The following is a 17,589-nucleotide window of genomic DNA, read 5'->3' on the forward strand; positions in this document are numbered from 1 at the left end:
CATCCAGGGAACAGCAACAGATCCCCTGGGGCAGGGAGGATTTCTCTAGCCGCTGTGATAAGCTGTGAGTTCGGGTCTGTAAACAGAGTGGATGTTCACACACCACAGCCCTGCTGCTCTCCAGGGCCCCAAACGCTGCTGTCCTGGGAGGAACATGTGTTTATGCAGCTGAATCCCACCTTACTTCCCAGTTGCCTGCAGCCCCCTGCCTGCTTCAGGCACTGCAGCAAGCAGAGAAGCAGCTCATGAAAGCAGGGTCAGTCCATGCTGTGTTGTGTACTTACAAAGCCCCTAAGAGGAGCAGATATAAGGAAGAGGTGCTGGTTTGCATGCTACACGTCTTCAGCAAACACGCTTGCTTGGACCCCAGTGTGCCTTTGTGGTTACTCCTTCCTTAAACACTTGTAAAAGCCAAACCAGCTAAATTAACATCTGAAACTCAGAAGATGCTGTGGAGATGTGGTGGCTGCTAAAGCAGATGGCAGGGTAAGCCTTCCCTCCTGTGCAGCTTGCCTCTACCAGAGATGTTCAGCACTAGGGTGGGTGACACCAAGCAGGGAGCAGTTCCATGTTTAAACAGGCAATAATTCCAGCCTGTGTGCACTGGGAATGGGTGTTTGATGCTTCCGAGGCCGCCGTAAAGTGCTTTTAAAAGAGCCTATTCCTCATCTTCCTGCACAGCCGTGCTCATCCCTGCATTCCTCCAGCACTGCCCAGGTCACACAGACCTCCTCACCTCATCTATCCTGTCCCCGGCACCCTGCCACTGCCAGCCCACTGCTCATGGGCTCTGGTTACAGACCTATAAAGGGCCAGGAGGAAGCTGTGCTTCCCAGTCCTGCAGTCATGGGGAGCGGTGCCTTCGCCCTGGTCCTCACCCTGGGCTTGGTGGCCTGCATCACCCCTGTGGAGAGGAAGGTATGGGGATGGGTGGTGATGGGGATGTGGCACTGTTTGACCCCAAAGTGTGCTGCTGGGGCTGGGATGCTCAGCAGGGAGCAGGGGATGGGATGCCCCGAGCTGGTGGGAGCAGCACTGTGGGGCACTGAGGGAAGCTGTGGAGAGGCTTGGGAGGGAGGGACCTCTCCTGCAAGGATGCTCCTTACTGTGAGAATCCGTTCAGAGACAGGCAAACAGGAACATATTCTAGAGAAACCCTGTTTTCCTGTCAAACATGCTGGGAAAGCAGTGCACCCTCTGCTTTATCATGGGGAGGACCTGCTCACCCTTGGGTAGCAGCAGCAAAGAGCCCAGGGCAACGGTTGTGCTGGAGGCAGTCACTGCCACGGGCACGATGCTCAAGCTGATGTGGCAATTCCAGTGCCACCAGCTTCACACAGTGTCCATGGAGCATCCCCAGGCAGGACCAGGGTGTTGGGGCAGGAGCAGGGTGCCCCATCCCCTGACTGGCCTTGCAGTGCCTCCTTTCCGGGTCGTGGCGCAGTGATGCGGGCTGCAGGATGGTTGTGTTCACCGTTGGCAAGGACGGTAGCTTCTCTGGTTCCTACCTGCCAGGACCTGCTGCTGGCAACTCCGAAATCCTCTCCTCACCTCTGAAGGGGTCCCAGCAGGATGTGGGGCTGGTCCTGCAGCCCATCTTCTCCTTCACTGTGCACTGGCAGCATCAAGGTAAGCAGGAGGGGGGCATCACCTTGCAGTGGTGACACATTTGGGGGTGGCTTCATGCCTTGCCACCCCAAATCACACCTCCTCGGACCCTTCCAGACTTGGACACAACCCAGATGAGTGTATTCCTGGGCCAGTGCTATGTGGGCACCAATGGGGAGGAGACCCTGCATGCCCTATGGCTCCTGCGAGAGGCATCCAACAGCCCTGCAGAAGACTGGAAAGCCACACGGTGAGCACTGGTTCCCATGGCCACCACTGTGCATGCTTTCCTACACTGGACTGGAGAAGGGAGAAATCCCATGGGACGAGGCATGGCAGGACTGGGATGGTGAAATTGGTTTGCCACCAGTGATGAGGGGCTAAGGAGCATCCCTGTGATGTGGCCAGCCCCTGCATCCTAGTGTACCCAGGGTGGGTGGCCCCAGAATGGGTTCTGGCCTCAACCAGACCCCCTCAAGCCTCTCCTACCACAGTGTCCAGCAGGCAGAGAGGAGGACACAATGCCAGCACCCACAGCAGCCTCTGCTAAAGGGTGCTGGAGCCCAAGGCATCCCAGTCAGCACCCAGCAGGGAACACAGTACCCCCCGTTTGCTTCTCCCTCTGTACCCTCCACCACAGCATAGGTAACCCCATTGGGGTCAACCACAGTGATCTGGGGTTCCTGCAGGATTGGCACCATCATTTTCACTCGAATAAGATAACAGCAAGCAGAGAAGCAGCAGCAAGCAAGCCCAGGAGGCCTTGAACTGCAAGGACACAGCTCTACCCCCAGCCAGGCTCTGCGTCCTCTGTGGTGCTGTATTTCAGCAGCTCTCAGCCCACATGTTCCTGCTTTCCCAGGCAAGTTCAGCACAGCGTGAAGGCTGTGCAGCAGGTACACAATAAAGGGTTTCTGCGGGGACAACAGGGCTTGGCTCTGGTTTCTGCCTGTTCTCTAACCCACAGGGTTTGCCTTACTTTTGCACCCACGTGAAGCCGCAGCTGCATGCAGCAGTCTCCATGGGGATAAGGGCTACCTTGTGTCCCCTCCCTGGTGCTGCTGTGCCTGCAAGTGTGATGCTGTGCTGCAGATATCTTGTCCCTCGGGGTCCCTCCTAAATGCTCCCAGGGGTGCAGGACAAGCTGGGCTGTGGGTAGGCAGCAGGAGCAGGATAACCACTGTGGAATGCTATGGGCAGCGTACCCCAGGGCTGCAGGGCAGGCTCCAGGCAGAGTGGAGCAGAGGAAGTTCCTCGGGTGCCTGAATGCACGGGGAGGCTGCAAATGGCTTTTGCAGAGCCGGCAGGTTCCTGTTCCCAGCGCAAGCAGATAGGGAGAGATCCAAAAGCCAGCCCCTGGAGAGACCTCAGGGCGAGGCCATGTCCCTGAGCAACGCAAGCAGCGGCTCCATCTCTCTATTTTGAGCTGCTCTTTTAATCGGGCTATCAGTTTTCTGCTAGTTTTTGTTTGCGTTGGTATCCAGCTATTGGTGATAATGATTAGAACCGGGATGGGTGCTGGGTTTAAGGTTTCCCCTGAAAAGGAGGGTATGTTTTCTACTGAAATCTCTGCCTCTCTCTTTCTCTACTTGAGAACCCCTGATTCATTAAGAAAAAAAAACACAGGAGGAAAATATGATTCCTTTAAAGCTGCGATCGGGAGGTGTTTTGTATCAGTCACAGAGCCCAAACCCTCCTCAGCAACAGGAGGCAAATCTAATGTCATGCTTTCATGCTTTCAAGCACTACTGAAGCTCAGGGGTCACCAAGTGTAAAAGAGAGTGTTTCCATTCATCAGCATCCATAGGGGACTTGCCAAGGGCTGAGCAGAGTATTTTCCTCACATTTCTGGTCTTTCGGTGTGCTCCCTCAGTGCTGATGCAGGCACTTTAAGGAATGCGCACGGGACACAAGTCAACGCTGGGAATAATAGAGGGAACACGGCAGGGAGGGCAAGCAGGGACCATAACACCAGGGTAACACCGGACTCTGTGTGTGTGCAAGCAGGATGTGTTTTGACCCCTTCAGCACACAAGGGAAAAAGCTGTCACGGAGGATGTGCAGCAAGGAGGAAGGTGGCAGAAACACCTGGCTCCTCCTGCTCCTCTGCTTGATGGAAACAAGGTGCGAGCCTCCTCTGCTGAAGAACTCATTACGGGCATTTTTATCATTGCTGCCCTTTAACCCAAAGCACAAGGCCTGGGCTCAGCTTCCTTCCTCTCACTGGCTCAGAGCTGCTTGTTGTGGGACCAGCACGACAGCACATAGAGCAATGCAAAATAGCATGGAAGGAGCAACCATCCCCAAAACTCTCATTGCAGTGTCCCCAGTGCTTTGTGGCATGGAAGGGCTGGTGCAGGCAGAGCCTGGCAGCAGGAGCGTGTGCTGGGCTGTGTTTGATGGGGAGCCTGCTGTGCTTGCCTGGCTCCCTGCCCACTCTCCCAGTGCCCTCTCCCATCCTGATACCTGTCCAACAAGCCAGATTGCTGCGGAGCACAGCGTTGACCCATCGCCATGGTTAAACACGGGCTGCGGTGCTGCTCCCTGCTCTGCTGGCAGCACCACTGTGTTTTATTTTGGATGAGTAATATCGCTTAGTGCCAGGCTGAGGACTCCAAGTGACATCAGTGGCATCACACCCTGGCCTTGAACTGCAAAGTAAAAGTGAGGTCTAGCTTCCTGCCATCGTGCATGGCTCCTGGGAAAAGAGGTCCAGCAGTTCCCTGAGGATGTGACAGGCTGCATGCCCCAGCCAGGGCAGAGCTGAGACCTGATCCCGATGCAAGTGTGCTGCTGCCTGTCCTCCTGGGGACAGAGGCACCCCTTGGCTGTTTCTCCTGCGCAGGCAGAGACCACGCTTTCAGTGTTAGATCTCATTCACTTGCACACACACTCTTTGCTTATGGGGTGGGTTAAAAGCACGGTGCTGCCTGCATCCGTCACCCAAACCCATCACTAGGCTCCACAGCCTGAGCTCACGGTCCACTCCCACCTCCCATGGACCCACTGATCCCAGCAACCCCAGGGCCCAGCCCTGATTTATCACCCACACCACAGCAGCGCCCTCCCCACAGCCCCCCAGCCGAAGGGATGGGGCTGTTGCACTACCCTGCCTCTGCTCCACTTCCTGCCATTGTGCAGCTCTGTTACAACAGCAGCAGCGGGGCAGACACCGGCTCCTCATGCTTCCGACCAGGGAAGCTGCTCGCTTCCGCGGAGCGTGGTACCCCGCACCAAAACCACCAAAAGGAGACATGGTCATGCTTCATTACTATTTATTTACTTGCTACTACTAAGGAAAGTATTAACTGTTACAGAGATCTAGTGGAAGGCACCCTGCTTACAGCTGGGGAATTGAACTAAATGATCTTTAAAGGAACCTTACAATTTAAAATATTCTATATGATTCCATGAAATGTTCTACAGTAGGAAAGATGATTAACCATTACATGATAGTTTAAAAGTATGCAGAAAGTGCCCAGTAGACCTATTTAAGCAGTAGTAAGTCATTTAAAACAAGCAGTGTTTTTTTTTTGTCGTTCACTACTAAGCTGCACTTCAAGCAACACACTGCTCACCATATCAAAAGTGCTTCTGCTTAACCTTTTGGAGCAACTAGAAACAGCTCACTGCATCCTTGGCCAGCACAGCAAAGCTTGGGCACACAAGGACACAGCTTTGAGAACATCCTGCGGCCATGAAAGCCTCCAGGGGAGCAAACAGCTCTGCTGCGCTCTGCTTCATCGCACCCCGCATGAAGGTTCTGAGATGTGCCTCCCCCTGAGGTCCAGGATAAACAGAGTGGGCTGTGCCAGATGGAAAGGCTCAGCCCCTACAGAAGGCAACAGCACACATGGCCTGGGAAGGGCTCTACATTACCTTCTCTAGCCAGGCCAGCACCTGTGCCTGTGGCTCAAAGATAGCAGGAACAGGCGACAAGCAGAGCCTGTCGCAATGGCAGAATCACTCTTTGTGGGAGCACTGAAGGGCAGCTCCCTATCTCACAAATCAGGCAACACCACAGGACTAAGGGGAAGGGGCAACGGACAGATGTTTGTGGCTACTGCATGCAGTAATAAGTGCAGGACTTTGTTTATTCACCTTTACCTGGGCAAAGAAGCAGCAGTACAATAGACTCCATCTATCTTGTGCAGATTAGCTAATGGCAACCTCAGACTTGACCACCTTCACCCTCCATGCCACACCCCATCCCTACAAGCCACAAGGATGTGCCCTGAGCTGCAAGGCACATCAGCAGCTACAGCAAAATTGACAAGAGCTTTCTATTCTATCATCTCATATGGAGTTCTGCTATAGAAACATAAAGTGTCAGAACTATTCCTCCCCAGCAAACCTGAGCTCACAGCAGTCAGGGGAGTATTCAGAAGAATCTACTTTGACAGCTTTGATGAGACTAAGGAGGCTCTACTCATCCCTTTCCGGTAGGATGCCCAGGGTCACCCCGAGAAGCAGGAGGAAGTGGCAGAAGTCACATCTGCAGGGTGCTGCTGGATTACCCCTCTGGGGCAGCATGATCAGGCCACACCTTCCTCTTCCACTTCCACAACACAGGCACTTCTGGCTGTGATGGGCTGCCCTGGGAGTGCTGCTGAGGAGGCTCAGAGGGAACCAGCTCGAAATCAGCTGCTGCCAGAGCATCAGGTATTGAGTTTCTGTTGAAAGAAGATTTGTGAGTGGGGTTGGGTGGACCATGGCCCTTTTGCCATCACCAAATGAGGTTGCCCAACCCGAGTGGAGGGGTCCTCAGATGCTGGGCCTGTCATCCCCAGCCTCCCACCATCCTGCCCAGAGCCCACAAGAGAAGAACTAGAGCTGCCTCCTCCCAGGGGAAGCAGGGAAGGATTCTGTGCTGCTGCCAGGCACAAGCATCCAAGGGGGACTGGATCTCTCTAGCTCTTGTACCACCTCTTGTACCCCAAGGCAGACCTCTGCAACAGGGCTGAGGAAGAGTGCACAGCTGAGCCGAACATAGTAGTACCCCAGCAAGGGGGGTGCTGGGGTGGAGGTTCCCCAGGATTGCGAGTGTCTATGGGGAAGGAGGGCAGCGCTTCACCTGGAGCCATGTTTCAGCCCCCAGGCACTCACCTTCAAGATCCAGATTTGCCTTGATGCTTTCAATCATGCAGGCGCTCTGCGAGAAAAAGACACCGAAGGACAGAATGGCCTGGAAACAGATGGGCACAGACCTCAGCAAAGGGCACAGACAGGCATCACTCACAGCAGTAAACACTTCTCTCCCAAGCAGCAGAGGCCCCTTCACAGACATTGAGGCTGAAGCCACCCACCGTCATGTAGGTTTTAGCCACGGCAGTCCTGTTAGAGGGCTGGCTCACAAAGGCTTGCAGCTCCCTGAACTGCCCGAACAGTGACCTGCAGGACAGGAGGTAACACAGGTTAACACAGCAGATAAACCAAGGGCTGCACACTCCCCCATTGCCCCCTTTGCAGGCCACAACCCCAAAGGAACAGCCCTCCCCATCACATCTGCCGGGTCCAACAAGAAGTACTTACCTGTTCTGCTTCTGCAGCGCCCGTATGTTCCCCAGGCTCTGGTTCTGAGCCATGCAGGCTGCCACCCTTCGCAGGAAAGATGAACAGCACGGAGGGAAAACAGGCTTTGTTAGTTAGAGTGACACCCCACCCGGCTTTGGGGAGGGCTAAGCCCTGCCCAGTCCTGCACAGAAGCACCACACCAACCCCTAAGGATGCTCTGTCCTAGCGGCACACCAGCCGTGCACATCCGCGATGTCAGGCTAGCACCAGGCTTGTACAGAGCAAGCTCTGTGCCGTCTCCAACGTGAATAGAGCACAGCAAGCAATGCCCTGAGCCTCTGAGAACCCAGAGGGTCTGCCTCTCTTGGTGTTTAGGGTGGCAAGACCCCAGCACCAGCCCAGCATGGCGGCTTGTGCCTGGTTCCCCTGCTCCCAATCCCCAGCCATGTATTCGGCACAACTAAGACTGTTTTGTACTAGTGGGGGAGCAGCCGTTCCCTGTGACCCAGGGGGCTGTGTATTCGTTCACTTCCCCTCCTTATCGGGCCCTGAAGGTCCTGTGCACCAAGTAGACAAAACCCCCAGATTCCTCATTCCCTTCCCTCCCCACCACAAGGATTCTGAGTGAAATGCTGTTTATTCCCCTTTCCTGCCGGCCTTGATGGTCCCTGGCACCTTGCCATCCCCACTGTGTGGATGACCCTGTCACAGAGCAGGGAAGCGTAACAGCACAGAAAGTACTCTACTTAATACGAAGTACTTACGGATCCTAAGAGGGAACCTGAAGCTGGTGCTGAGCAGCGAGACTGAAGACACCCTTGGTCAGGAGCACCTCCACCACCACCATATGTCTCCCCTCACGATGGAGGGAGTGATTCATATTCCTTTATGTAATTTTTGAGTCTAGATTATGATTGCTCTATTGATATAGCAAACTGCATGTTAAGATCTGACCCGATACACAGAGGGTCCATGTGATGAAAAATCCTAAGTCAAGTTGTATTAGTATCTAGGCTATTAGAAATTGTAAGTTGTATTATAAGTTCTGTATTACACTGGTTATAGATTGTACTACATTCATTCTGCTTGCAGAAATCCTGTGCCACTCTAAGAGTAATGTCTGTGCGATACTACTCATAATACATTAAGAGCACAGTTTTAACTGAAATTTTGTTTAAGCCTGAAGAACAGAAAGCTCAGGGGAGATATTAAAGCAGCTTCCAGTACTTAAAGGAGCCTACAGGAAAGATGGAGATGAAAGTTTTTCAAAGGTAAGTAGGGACAGGACAAGGCAGGATGGTGTTAAACTGACAGAGGGGAGGCTTAGACCAGATATAAAGAAGAAATTATTCACTATGAGGATGCTGAGGTGCTGGCACAGGGTGCCCAGAAAAGCTGCAGCTGCCCTATCCCTTGCAGTGTTGAAGGCCAGGTTGGAGAGGGTAACCTGGTCTAGTGGGAGGTGTCCATGGCAGGGGGTTAGAACTGGATGAGCTTTGCTCTCACAACACAAATATACGATCCTATGCAACTACAATTGAGTACTGCAAAGTACCCATAAAGAAATCTGTCTCCCCAGTGCTGGGTGACACTACTGTGTGCCCCTACTTGTTTTCCAGGTTTTTCATGTTCCTCTTCTTTCTGCGATAGATATTCTGGGTTGAATGCTTGTTCCGGACCTTGCGACGTGCCTTCTTCACAAGCTGGTCTTTAACCTGCAAGGGTCATTTCTCCTTAGGAGCAAACATTGGCAATACAACCCTCATAAACCCTGCATAAACCTCAAATCTCAGCCCTTGTGGTTTTACCCTCTACAGCCCTTGTGGTTTTACCCTCTACAGCCCTTGTGGTTTTACCCTCTACAGCCCTTGTGGTTTTACCCTCTACCCCCCCCCCCCCCAGCAAAGCACAGGCTGCTGATGTGGACAGCAGCTTCTCCAGCATAGCAAAAGCAAGGCATACCTAAGGGAGTTGAAAAGCACACAGCTCACAAGCAAGGGAGTAATATAATAGATTGGAGGCACTTGTGGTATAACTGCCTCCTGCAAGCAGTCGTTAGTGGGGAGACAGACAGCAGCCAGGTCTCGTTGCTCTTTATATCTACCTGATAACAAAGCTGAGGCTGCTGTACACATGAACATCCCCAAGGCCTTGAAGGGTGGAAAAGAACACCAAAGCCTACCCCACGCTGCCTCAACACAGCACCTGGGCAGCAGTGCTCTCATGGAAACATCACCCTGCATTTTCAAACCCCTGCTCTGGCTGAAGCATTTGAGTGGTCCAAGTGTGTGTTTGGGAGAGACACACAGCAGCAAGGACTCACTTGGGTCAGTGGCAGATAAGTGAAATCTTCAGCCAGCAGGAGCTGCTTCTGCTCCTCAGTCAGGACCAGCTCTGGGAAGCTTGCCTAGAAAACAGCAAGAATATGCCTGCTAAGAATAAAAAGTAAAAGGAGTATACGCTGGGGCAGAGAAGACATGCAGAAAGGACACAGAACCAGGATCAGCTCCACCAAAGAGGCATCATGCTTTCCTCAGAGACACCCCTCACAGAAAGCAACCCAGGAGAGAAGAGGAGATGTGAGCAGAAGTAAAGGCTGGGGCTCACATGAATGGCAGTCCATACCTGCATAGTGATGGCAGGCTCAACCTGGGGTACGGCATCCACAGAAGCTGGAACTGGGAAACCAGAAGTCGGTACAAGGGCCATGCTTGTGCCTTCCTCTCTTTGCCAATTGTCTGGAGAAGGAAAGGAGAGTGCAACATTGGGCCTCAGTGAGGCTGTGCCCGACCGGTCAGCTCTAAGTAGCATCAAACTGCAATGTTACGGCAACCGAAAGCTACTACACGTGGTGCTCTCCATCGCTTCCTGGCACCCACCCTAAACCCCACAATGTGGGGCTGCTTTTGTGCCTGCAGCCAGGACATAAAGTGCCCGTGCCCATCACTTACCGACATCAGTGGATATATTCTCCTCTCCCACGTCTGCCAGCTCGGATGCTATGCTTTGCAGCAGAGACCAATCCCAGTGGAGGGAAGAGCTGTGATCAACCTGCGGGGCTTCCGAGTTCTGGGTGTCGCTGGCAGGGTCTGTGGCAGCAACCTCGCTACCAGGCAGCTCACTGCCAGCAATCTCGCTGCCAGCAGAGTCGTTGCCAGCCAAGTTGTTGCCAGCCAAGTCGTTGCCAGCCAAGTCATTGCCAGCAAAGTCGCTGAAGGAAAAGCCGCTGAAACCAAATTCATTGACAAAACTCAGGAGCTGAAGTTGATCTTCTGGAATGTCGATATCCCCATCAGCAGGTAGACAATCCTGCCGCATGCCTGCCCCGTTTTGAAAGGGGTTCAGGATGGACGTGATGAAATCATCCATATCCTTGTCCAGAGGCTGTGGAGAAAAAGCTTTACTCAGCAGCGAGACAAACATCTTTCATCACAACCCAGCAGCAACTCCTCCCAAACAGCTCACCTCAGGCTCTGGCAGCCCCCAGTCTTCCAGCAGAACGTTGTCCCCCACTGAGATATCAGGCATAAAACAACCTTCTTTCAGGAGGAATTCAAACAGGTCATCATCTGCCAGGAGAGCCAGCTCATCTGGGCTTGACATCTGTGCAGGACACCCAAAGTGAGCACTGGCATGGAGGAGACACCAGAACTCCTTCTAGATGTCCCTCAGCCCCTGCAGAGTCTACTGTGCAATGGCAACAGCTGCTGGGGCTCTGCAGCAACAACAAGACCTTGAATACATCCCCAGCAAAGCCATTATGCAAGCCCTGGTGGTCCCAGAACACCGGTTTCCCCGTCAGGTTATTGGGACCCAGCCACAGCAACAGGTGAAGTATTAAAAGAAGCTAGCATTATAACATACTACACAATATTATATAATATCTAATATCATATCTAATATAATACCAAATACCATAATATAATATAATATAATATAATAAAATATAAGCAGGGGGGTTGGAACTAGTTGATCTTAAGGTCCTTTCCAACCCTAACTATTCTATGATTCTATGATTCTATGATTCTATGATTCTATGATATGATATGATTTCTATTATATCATATCATACCATACCATATTATATATTAATTATGTTATATATCAATTTATACTATATCTTGATTTATATTATGTCTATTTATAGTCTATATCAATTTATATTATATATCAATTTACATTATAATATAATTATGTGATAAACTAAAAAGGTTTTGTTAATGATTAAAGATCAAATGATAATCAGTGAGTGGAAATGAAATGATAATAAATGGTGATTAGACGGTCATAGAATGGTAATTAAACCGTGTTTTGACAGTGATTTAAATGATGGTTTAAACAACAATTTAGGCAGTGGTGAAACGTTCTGCTACTTACTACACTTAAAACAATTAAGCTATAGCTGGATACACATAAATTCATAGAATCACAGGCTGGTTTGGGTTGGATGGGACCCTTAAAGCTCATTCAGTTCCGACCTCAGTGCCATGGGCAGGGACCCCTTCCACTAGACCAGGTTGCTTAAATCCCTGTTAAACCTGGTCCACGATGAGTTACTTTGATTAGCCAGCTCATAAGAAATTAGGCTGCGATATTCCAGCATTCCTTGGTGAAGAATTACACTGTTACACGGACTTACACAGTTCATTTTAGCACTGGTATTTCTATAGTCTCGGGGCACTGTTTGCTCTTTTTGCTCCTCCTTATACCAGGCACCACCAGAAAACTGATCAGATTTAGCAAGAAAACTCCTATACTTTTAGGCTGAATGTAAGCAAAACATGACTTACCTTGCTGTAGTATCAAGGTATCAGATGGTGTGTGAAGGGACTCTCAGCCGTAGGTATCAGATGCTGAGTGAAGAGTCTCTCAGTCTCCAGGAGCAACTTTGGCAGACGTCTGCTCCTGGAGAGATCCCTGCTGTGCAGCTCGCTGCTGTATGGGAGATTTCAGTGGGCACAGGGAGGCGAAAAGTATTTATAGGATAAAGCGATGGACTTGTAGTCAAACCCCACTTGGTGTTTTTGCAGCTGTGTCAGTTTTAGTTTTGTCTAGCCCCAGCTTGCGCTGGTGCTGCTATCTCCAGATAAGATGTGTCCTGGACTCCTTGGTGCCTGAGAAGATGCGGCCTTGCATGGTTCTCATGGTTTGCACAACAGAGCTGCTGTAGGTCAGGCCTGCTTGACCATGATGCCTGAACCAAAGCCCTGCTCTTTCACCCATGGGGGGCATCCATTATACCCCCCCCCCCCAGCGTCCGTAAGCTTTTACTCATTGCCAGCAATCACAGCCCAGAAAGTACCCGAACCAACAGCCCCAAAACAAAAAAAAAAATCCCACCTAAAAAAAAGAAAGGTGCTGTGCCAGCTGCCTGGGAGCAGAGAAGGCAGATGATGAGGGACCGCCGCGTTTGGCCAGCAGAAAACGGAGCAGTGAGGGGAAGGGGCATGGGGCAGAACGCGGACAGAGCCAGGGCACATCGCTTCTACACACAAACTGCTGCCTTTAGGTCCAGGAGCCGTGCGCCGGGCACGGAAAACCGGGGCAGGCGGCAGCGGGTAAGGTACGGGGAAGGGAACAGAAGACGCTACCCCACCCGGACAACCCATCCGAAGGAGGCAGAGGAGCCTCTCACAGCGGGGCTGGACCGCGGCTCAACCTCAAGCCCGCAGGGCTCGGACAGCGCGGACAGCGCAGCCTGTCAGAGAGCCGGGGCACTGGGGAAGTACCGCCGGCCACCGCAGGGTGTCAGCGCTGCCATACCCGGCTGCCCTGCCCCGCCGCCGGCCGTCCCGCGGGCACCCCCCTAGGGACCGGCGAGGAGCCGCCTGTCGCGGTTCCCCCTTTGCTCGCGGTCCCCCTAACCCCGCTCCGCCTTCGCACGGCACCGACGGGTGACGTCCCGCCTACCGGCGAGCCCCGCGCGTCGGGGGCCCGCCCCTCCCGCCGGTGACACCGGTTACCCCGGGGGCAACGGGGATGTTACGGGGGGGGGGTGTGAAACAGGGGTACTCCTGGATGGGCGAGGGCCCCGACGGGGGTGGGGGGGTGCGACGGAAGATGCTGGGACCGGGGGCAAGCAGAGGCGCCGGGGCGCAGGGCCGGGCCCCGCCGGTACCGGACAGCGCTAGCCCTGTGCGCGGGGCCGCCCTGCGGCAGCCCCGGAGGGAGCTCAGCCCCGGGGCTGGATGCTGCACGGTGCCGAACCGAGCTGTGCCGCCCGGCGGCGCCCCGTGCCCCGGCGCATGCGCGGCGGGGGGCGGCGGGGCGGGAAGCGGGCGGTTCCGCCCCGCTCCGCTCCGCTCCGCACAGCCTCGGCGGGGCCGCCGCGCTGCTGCTGCCCGCGCACAGGTACGGGGACCGGGCAGCGGGGAGACAGCGGGGCCCGGGAGGGGGGGGGCTGGGGAAGGGGGTTCCCGGGGATCGGCCGCGCCCTGGTTCCTGGGGGGCTGCCGGAAACGGATGTCCCGGGGGGAGCCCCCCCACTCCGCCCCGCTCCGGTTACCGGGGAGTGAGGGGGGAGAAGCGTCCCGGTTATCGGGGCCGCCCTGTCCCACCGGGGTGCTCTGCGGTGGTACATGGGCTTTCTGGGGCCGGACACGCCTTGATCTGGGTTAAGGGCGCGCCCCGTCGACCGTCGCCCCCCCCCCGCCCCAACCCGGGGCTGGCGGCACGCGAGCACCGACGCCCACCATGGGACACGGGGCAGCACGGGCTGGGTCCGGCCCCGTTAATCCCAGCCCCGTACTTGCACTGCCCTAGAATAACCGCCGCAGGCCTCGGTCCGAAGCCTCCGCTTCAGGCCCCGTCGAGCATCCCCCGCCTCGGTGGTCCCTAGGGACCGCGCGGGAGAAGCTTGGCCCTGGTCCCCTCGAACCGGGGGGCCGGCGGGGGAGCCGTGCGAAGCGTTCCCCGTGCTTCCTGCCCTCCCTGTGCAGGGGGAAGCGGGAGGGAAGGGTGTCTCCCGCCCGCGGCGTGGCTTTGGGTGGGGACGCCCGAGGACACGCTCCCGACGGCAGTGCCGCAGCCCGGCCAGGTCACCCCAGCAGCTCCCGCCCGTGTCCCGGGACGGGGCACTGCGGTGGGTGCTGCGCGGCGAAACCGAGCACCACCGGTGTCCGCCGTGTCCCGGCTGGAGCTGCTAAGCCGGCAAGGGAAGCCCAGCCCCGTCCACTGCCTGTTCCCTGCCCCATTCTTTGCCTGTTCACTGTCGGATCCCACCCGTGTCCCTGTGCTCCCTGTCCCTTTGAATCTGCCGGCAGGATGTCTGCATGCTTCTGCTGTGGCTTCATCGCTGGCTGTTAGACCCATATTTGGTAGCAATAATTGTTTATTCCCTTCTTCTCTCCCCAAGCCTTGCTGCTTGGGGAGGGGAGGGGTTATATTTTGGGGATCTTGAGCTTTGCTAGAGCCGGAGGGTTGCCCAGTAAAAGGATCTGATCCCCCCACTTCCTGCAGGCCATGGGGCAAACCGCCCCCCCCAAGTGCTAAATGAGCAGGGATGAGCACTGGCCAAGCACCCAGCTTGCTCACCGAGTGGCAAGGCTTTGGGGCATCCCAAAGATTTGGGGAAGGGCAGTGGGAAGGCTGAGGAAGGGAACCTGTGGTTCACCCTCTTTTACAGAGCTTTGGTTTGCTGGATGCTAGGTGGAGAAATAGAAATGCCCCTCAAAACGCAGTGATGCTCTCTTCTCTCGTGCTTTCCCCCTTCTCTGTGGCCGGTGGTGTGGTGGTGAGCAAGTGAATGCTCAGCTCACTTCCCCTAGTGAATGTGGGTGCCCTGATCGGGTGAGAACACACACTGCACCCCAAGTGCTGCTTTTGGGATGCTGTGCCAGCTCTGAAAAGACACAGGAGAGGCTGGGGATGGAGGCCTGCCCTTGCTCACCCGCATGCTTGCCTGATGGTGGGCAGCCGAGGGATGCTGCCATTTGCGCAGCATCCATTTGGAGGACAGGAGATGCCAGGCAGGAGCAGGCAGACCTGGGAATGCACAGGAAACAGCAGCAGTTAACAGCTAGAGCTGCTGTCATCCTCCATCTCTACTGCTGTCCCCTGCCTGTTCCCATCACCAAACAGAGCTGCCTGTCCAGTGGAAGTGAGAGGATGCTCCTGCCCCTGGGTAACAGCTGGGTGGTCACAGGGGTGCCATGGAGCTGCCCCCAGTGGTTGCTCATGCTCCCCAGGAGCAAGCTCACCCTCAGCTGGAAGAAGCCATCTTCCACCCGATGTGGACATGCGGCTGAGGAAGAAGAACTGTGCTGAGCGGTGTTGGCAGCAGGGCCGGGGCAGCCGGTGCAGCCTTCCATGGGTGCGGTGCTGAGCCACCCATGTGCCTGCCATGGTCCCATATGGACCAGCCAGAGCTGTCTCTGCCTTCTTAACCAGGTTAATTTTTGACCCATTCCTTGTGCTGATATGCCAGCAAACATGGTGGCCTGATACCTGCCTGCCTGTGCCGGCAGCCAGCAGCCCCATGGCTCTGGAAAACCCCAGCAGTGGGGTGGATTGCAGCTGATGGTGCTTCCTGCAGCCTGGGGGTGGTCCGGAGTGGGGCCTTTCCCAAGTGAGACTTGGCATTGCTGTAATAAAACCCCAATGAACCAACAAACCCAAACCGCGTCCACGGCCTCCCTTAGAAAAGAGCATGATAAAAATGGCAAAATCGCCGCGTTCGAAAGATTTACAGCTTGTTCTGGAAACTGTCCTCAGAGCGTGCCAGCAGGCTGCTGCTGAATTGTTGGTTGATTTTAAGATAAAAACCCTCCTCTGTAACCGTCCTCTCAGCGCTAAGCTCGACCGGCACAAATATAGCAGCTACGTCACGTGGTGGAAAACTCGCTGTCAGTGGTCTCTGCAGTATGTGGTGGCTCCTTGGGCTGTGCTGCCTTTAAGCTGAGACCTCCGCACCAGGGTGGGTTTGCCCATCTGGTGCAGGGTGAGATGGGGGCAGCCCTGATGGGGTGGGACCCTGTGAAGAAGACCCCTCTCCCATTGTGGGATCAGCTCAGGAGCGTGCTGGCGGCTCAGAGGGCTGCAGCTTGCTGTAAAAGGCAGAAGTGTGTTAGTCTGGCTGCCAGCTGGTGGGCTCGCTGCTCCGGTGCCTTATCTGCCTTTGCATACTGACAGCCTATCGAGAACAGGTTTGCTTGCTCTGGAGGCGAACCAGCGCAGAAATCTGGTGTTTGTGCATCGAGACTCGGTTTGTTTGGGTTCTGGTTTTTTACCCTTTCCAGAAGAACAGCTTGAATTCCACTGTCCTTTTCCTTTGTTTTCCTGGTCGGCAGCGCCGGGCTCCCACGCTGTCTCATCCCTTGTGTCTAGTCCAGCTTTTCCTTCCCCACGTGGAGAGGAGAGAGGTCTGCAGAGGCCGAGCCCTGCATTGATGCCTTCGCAGGAGGCAGCAGAGACACAAGCACTGTGTGATTAACTGCTGACAAATCTCTCCATGGTTTGAGGAGGTGTATTTATGCAGCAGAGAGCGTTTCTGCTTTAGACATTGATGTCAGCAAAGCTCGCCTGCTGGAGCCTGAGCTGCTCCTGTAGAGTATGGGAATTAAAGTGAACTGTGTCCCCTTCCTCCCCTTTCTTGCATCTTTAGCACCTTCCCTGCTGAGCACTGTTGTTGTAATAGCTCAGGAGTGTCAAGTCTTGAGCATTCATCCTCCTGTGGGGTTTTAGCCCCTGTGAAGGGTTTCCTAAGGGGGGGCTGATTTTGGGTGGCTTGAGGCAGGCAAGAGGAGGCTGCAGAAATGGCTGGCCATGGGCTGGCTCCTCTCAGTTCCTCTCTGCTGCTCGGTGTCTTCCCCTCCCCTTCCTCCATGGTCTCTGACCTTGTCCTGTCAGGGGCATGTTCTCCTTTTCCTGCGGAGGGACGGAAAGCAGCTTTATGCACGACTCAAGATTATTTTTAGATGTAGAGAAGATGGCCCGGTGACCACAGCAGCCTGCCCTGCGCATGAAATATTCATAAAGCCCTTTATGCAGCAGGGTGTTCCTCATCCCTGTGGCTCCGCCGCTTTGCTGCTGCTTCCGGATGGAGGGCAGCGGCACAGGCGGGTGCCTCTTCTGCCTCTTCCCCCCTTGACACCAGGCTCTCTTGCTCTGGACCCGAAATGCATTTCATTCCTCGTCAGCAGAGCCATGGGGGCCGCGGGCCTCCGCAGAAACATTGCAGAGCGGCTCAGGAATGCAGAGCTGGAGCTGCTCCATGGTGCTGGCGGAGGCGGCACACTCCCCTGTCCCTGCCTCCCATCCCGCACCACCAACATGGCTTTATGGCTCTGCAGGAACAGGACCCATGCCCTCTGACTCACTGCTGGACAGGAGCTATTTATCCATCACAGATTGTGCCCCTGACCAGCTCAGGTCCATGATTGAGAGCAGCCCACACCGGGGTAACCCTGCTTTTGCATGGGGGACCAGAGCTGGCAGTGCTGGGTGGGGATGTACAGGCTCACTGTGCTG

General features: G+C 54.8%; 3 protein-coding genes across 6 annotated transcripts in view; 2 read left to right on the forward strand and 1 right to left on the reverse strand.

Annotated features, from left to right (window-relative positions):
* Positions 1 to 661: 661 nt before the first annotated feature.
* Positions 662 to 2,511, forward strand: LOC133281564 (avidin-like). Of its 2 annotated transcripts, none has more exons than XM_061477273.1 (4): positions 662 to 918; positions 1,419 to 1,629; positions 1,726 to 1,858; positions 2,249 to 2,511. In XM_061477273.1, the coding sequence occupies exons 1-4, from the start codon at positions 784 to 786 to the stop codon at positions 2,373 to 2,375; spliced, it is 606 nt and encodes a 201-aa protein (XP_061333257.1). In that variant the 5' UTR covers positions 662 to 783; the 3' UTR covers positions 2,376 to 2,511. The 2 variants fall into 2 exon arrangements, with proteins under 2 accessions (XP_061333257.1, XP_061333258.1); XM_061477274.1 differs by having other exon boundaries at positions 663 to 918; positions 2,298 to 2,474.
* A 3,505-nt stretch (positions 2,512 to 6,016) lies between these two features.
* LOC133281531 (cyclic AMP-responsive element-binding protein 3-like protein 4) lies at positions 6,017 to 12,353 on the reverse strand. The gene is made up of 10 exons (XM_061477187.1): positions 11,913 to 12,353; positions 10,588 to 10,725; positions 10,074 to 10,506; positions 9,748 to 9,860; positions 9,446 to 9,529; positions 8,731 to 8,837; positions 7,141 to 7,206; positions 6,915 to 6,999; positions 6,715 to 6,793; positions 6,017 to 6,255 (listed from the first exon to the last, which is right to left on the reverse strand). The coding sequence occupies exons 2-10, from the start codon at positions 10,723 to 10,725 to the stop codon at positions 6,122 to 6,124; spliced, it is 1,239 nt and encodes a 412-aa protein (XP_061333171.1). The 5' UTR covers positions 11,913 to 12,353; the 3' UTR covers positions 6,017 to 6,121.
* Positions 12,354 to 13,347: 994 nt separating this feature from the next.
* TLN1 (talin 1) overlaps positions 13,348 to 17,589 on the forward strand; it is a 34,872-nt gene continuing 30,630 nt past the window's right edge. For all 3 annotated transcript variants that reach the window (XM_061477254.1, XM_061477252.1, XM_061477253.1), the window contains exon 1: positions 13,348 to 13,473. The gene's annotated coding sequence lies outside the window, so the exon portion shown is untranslated. The remainder of the gene's footprint in view (positions 13,474 to 17,589) is intronic.

This window comes from Pezoporus flaviventris, unplaced genomic scaffold (assembly GCF_033815535.1).
Source record: "Pezoporus flaviventris isolate CSIRO_AGI_PZ_B2104156 unplaced genomic scaffold, CSIRO_AGI_Pfla_v1 ptg000100l, whole genome shotgun sequence".
NCBI lineage: Eukaryota > Metazoa > Chordata > Aves > Psittaciformes > Psittacidae > Pezoporus > Pezoporus flaviventris.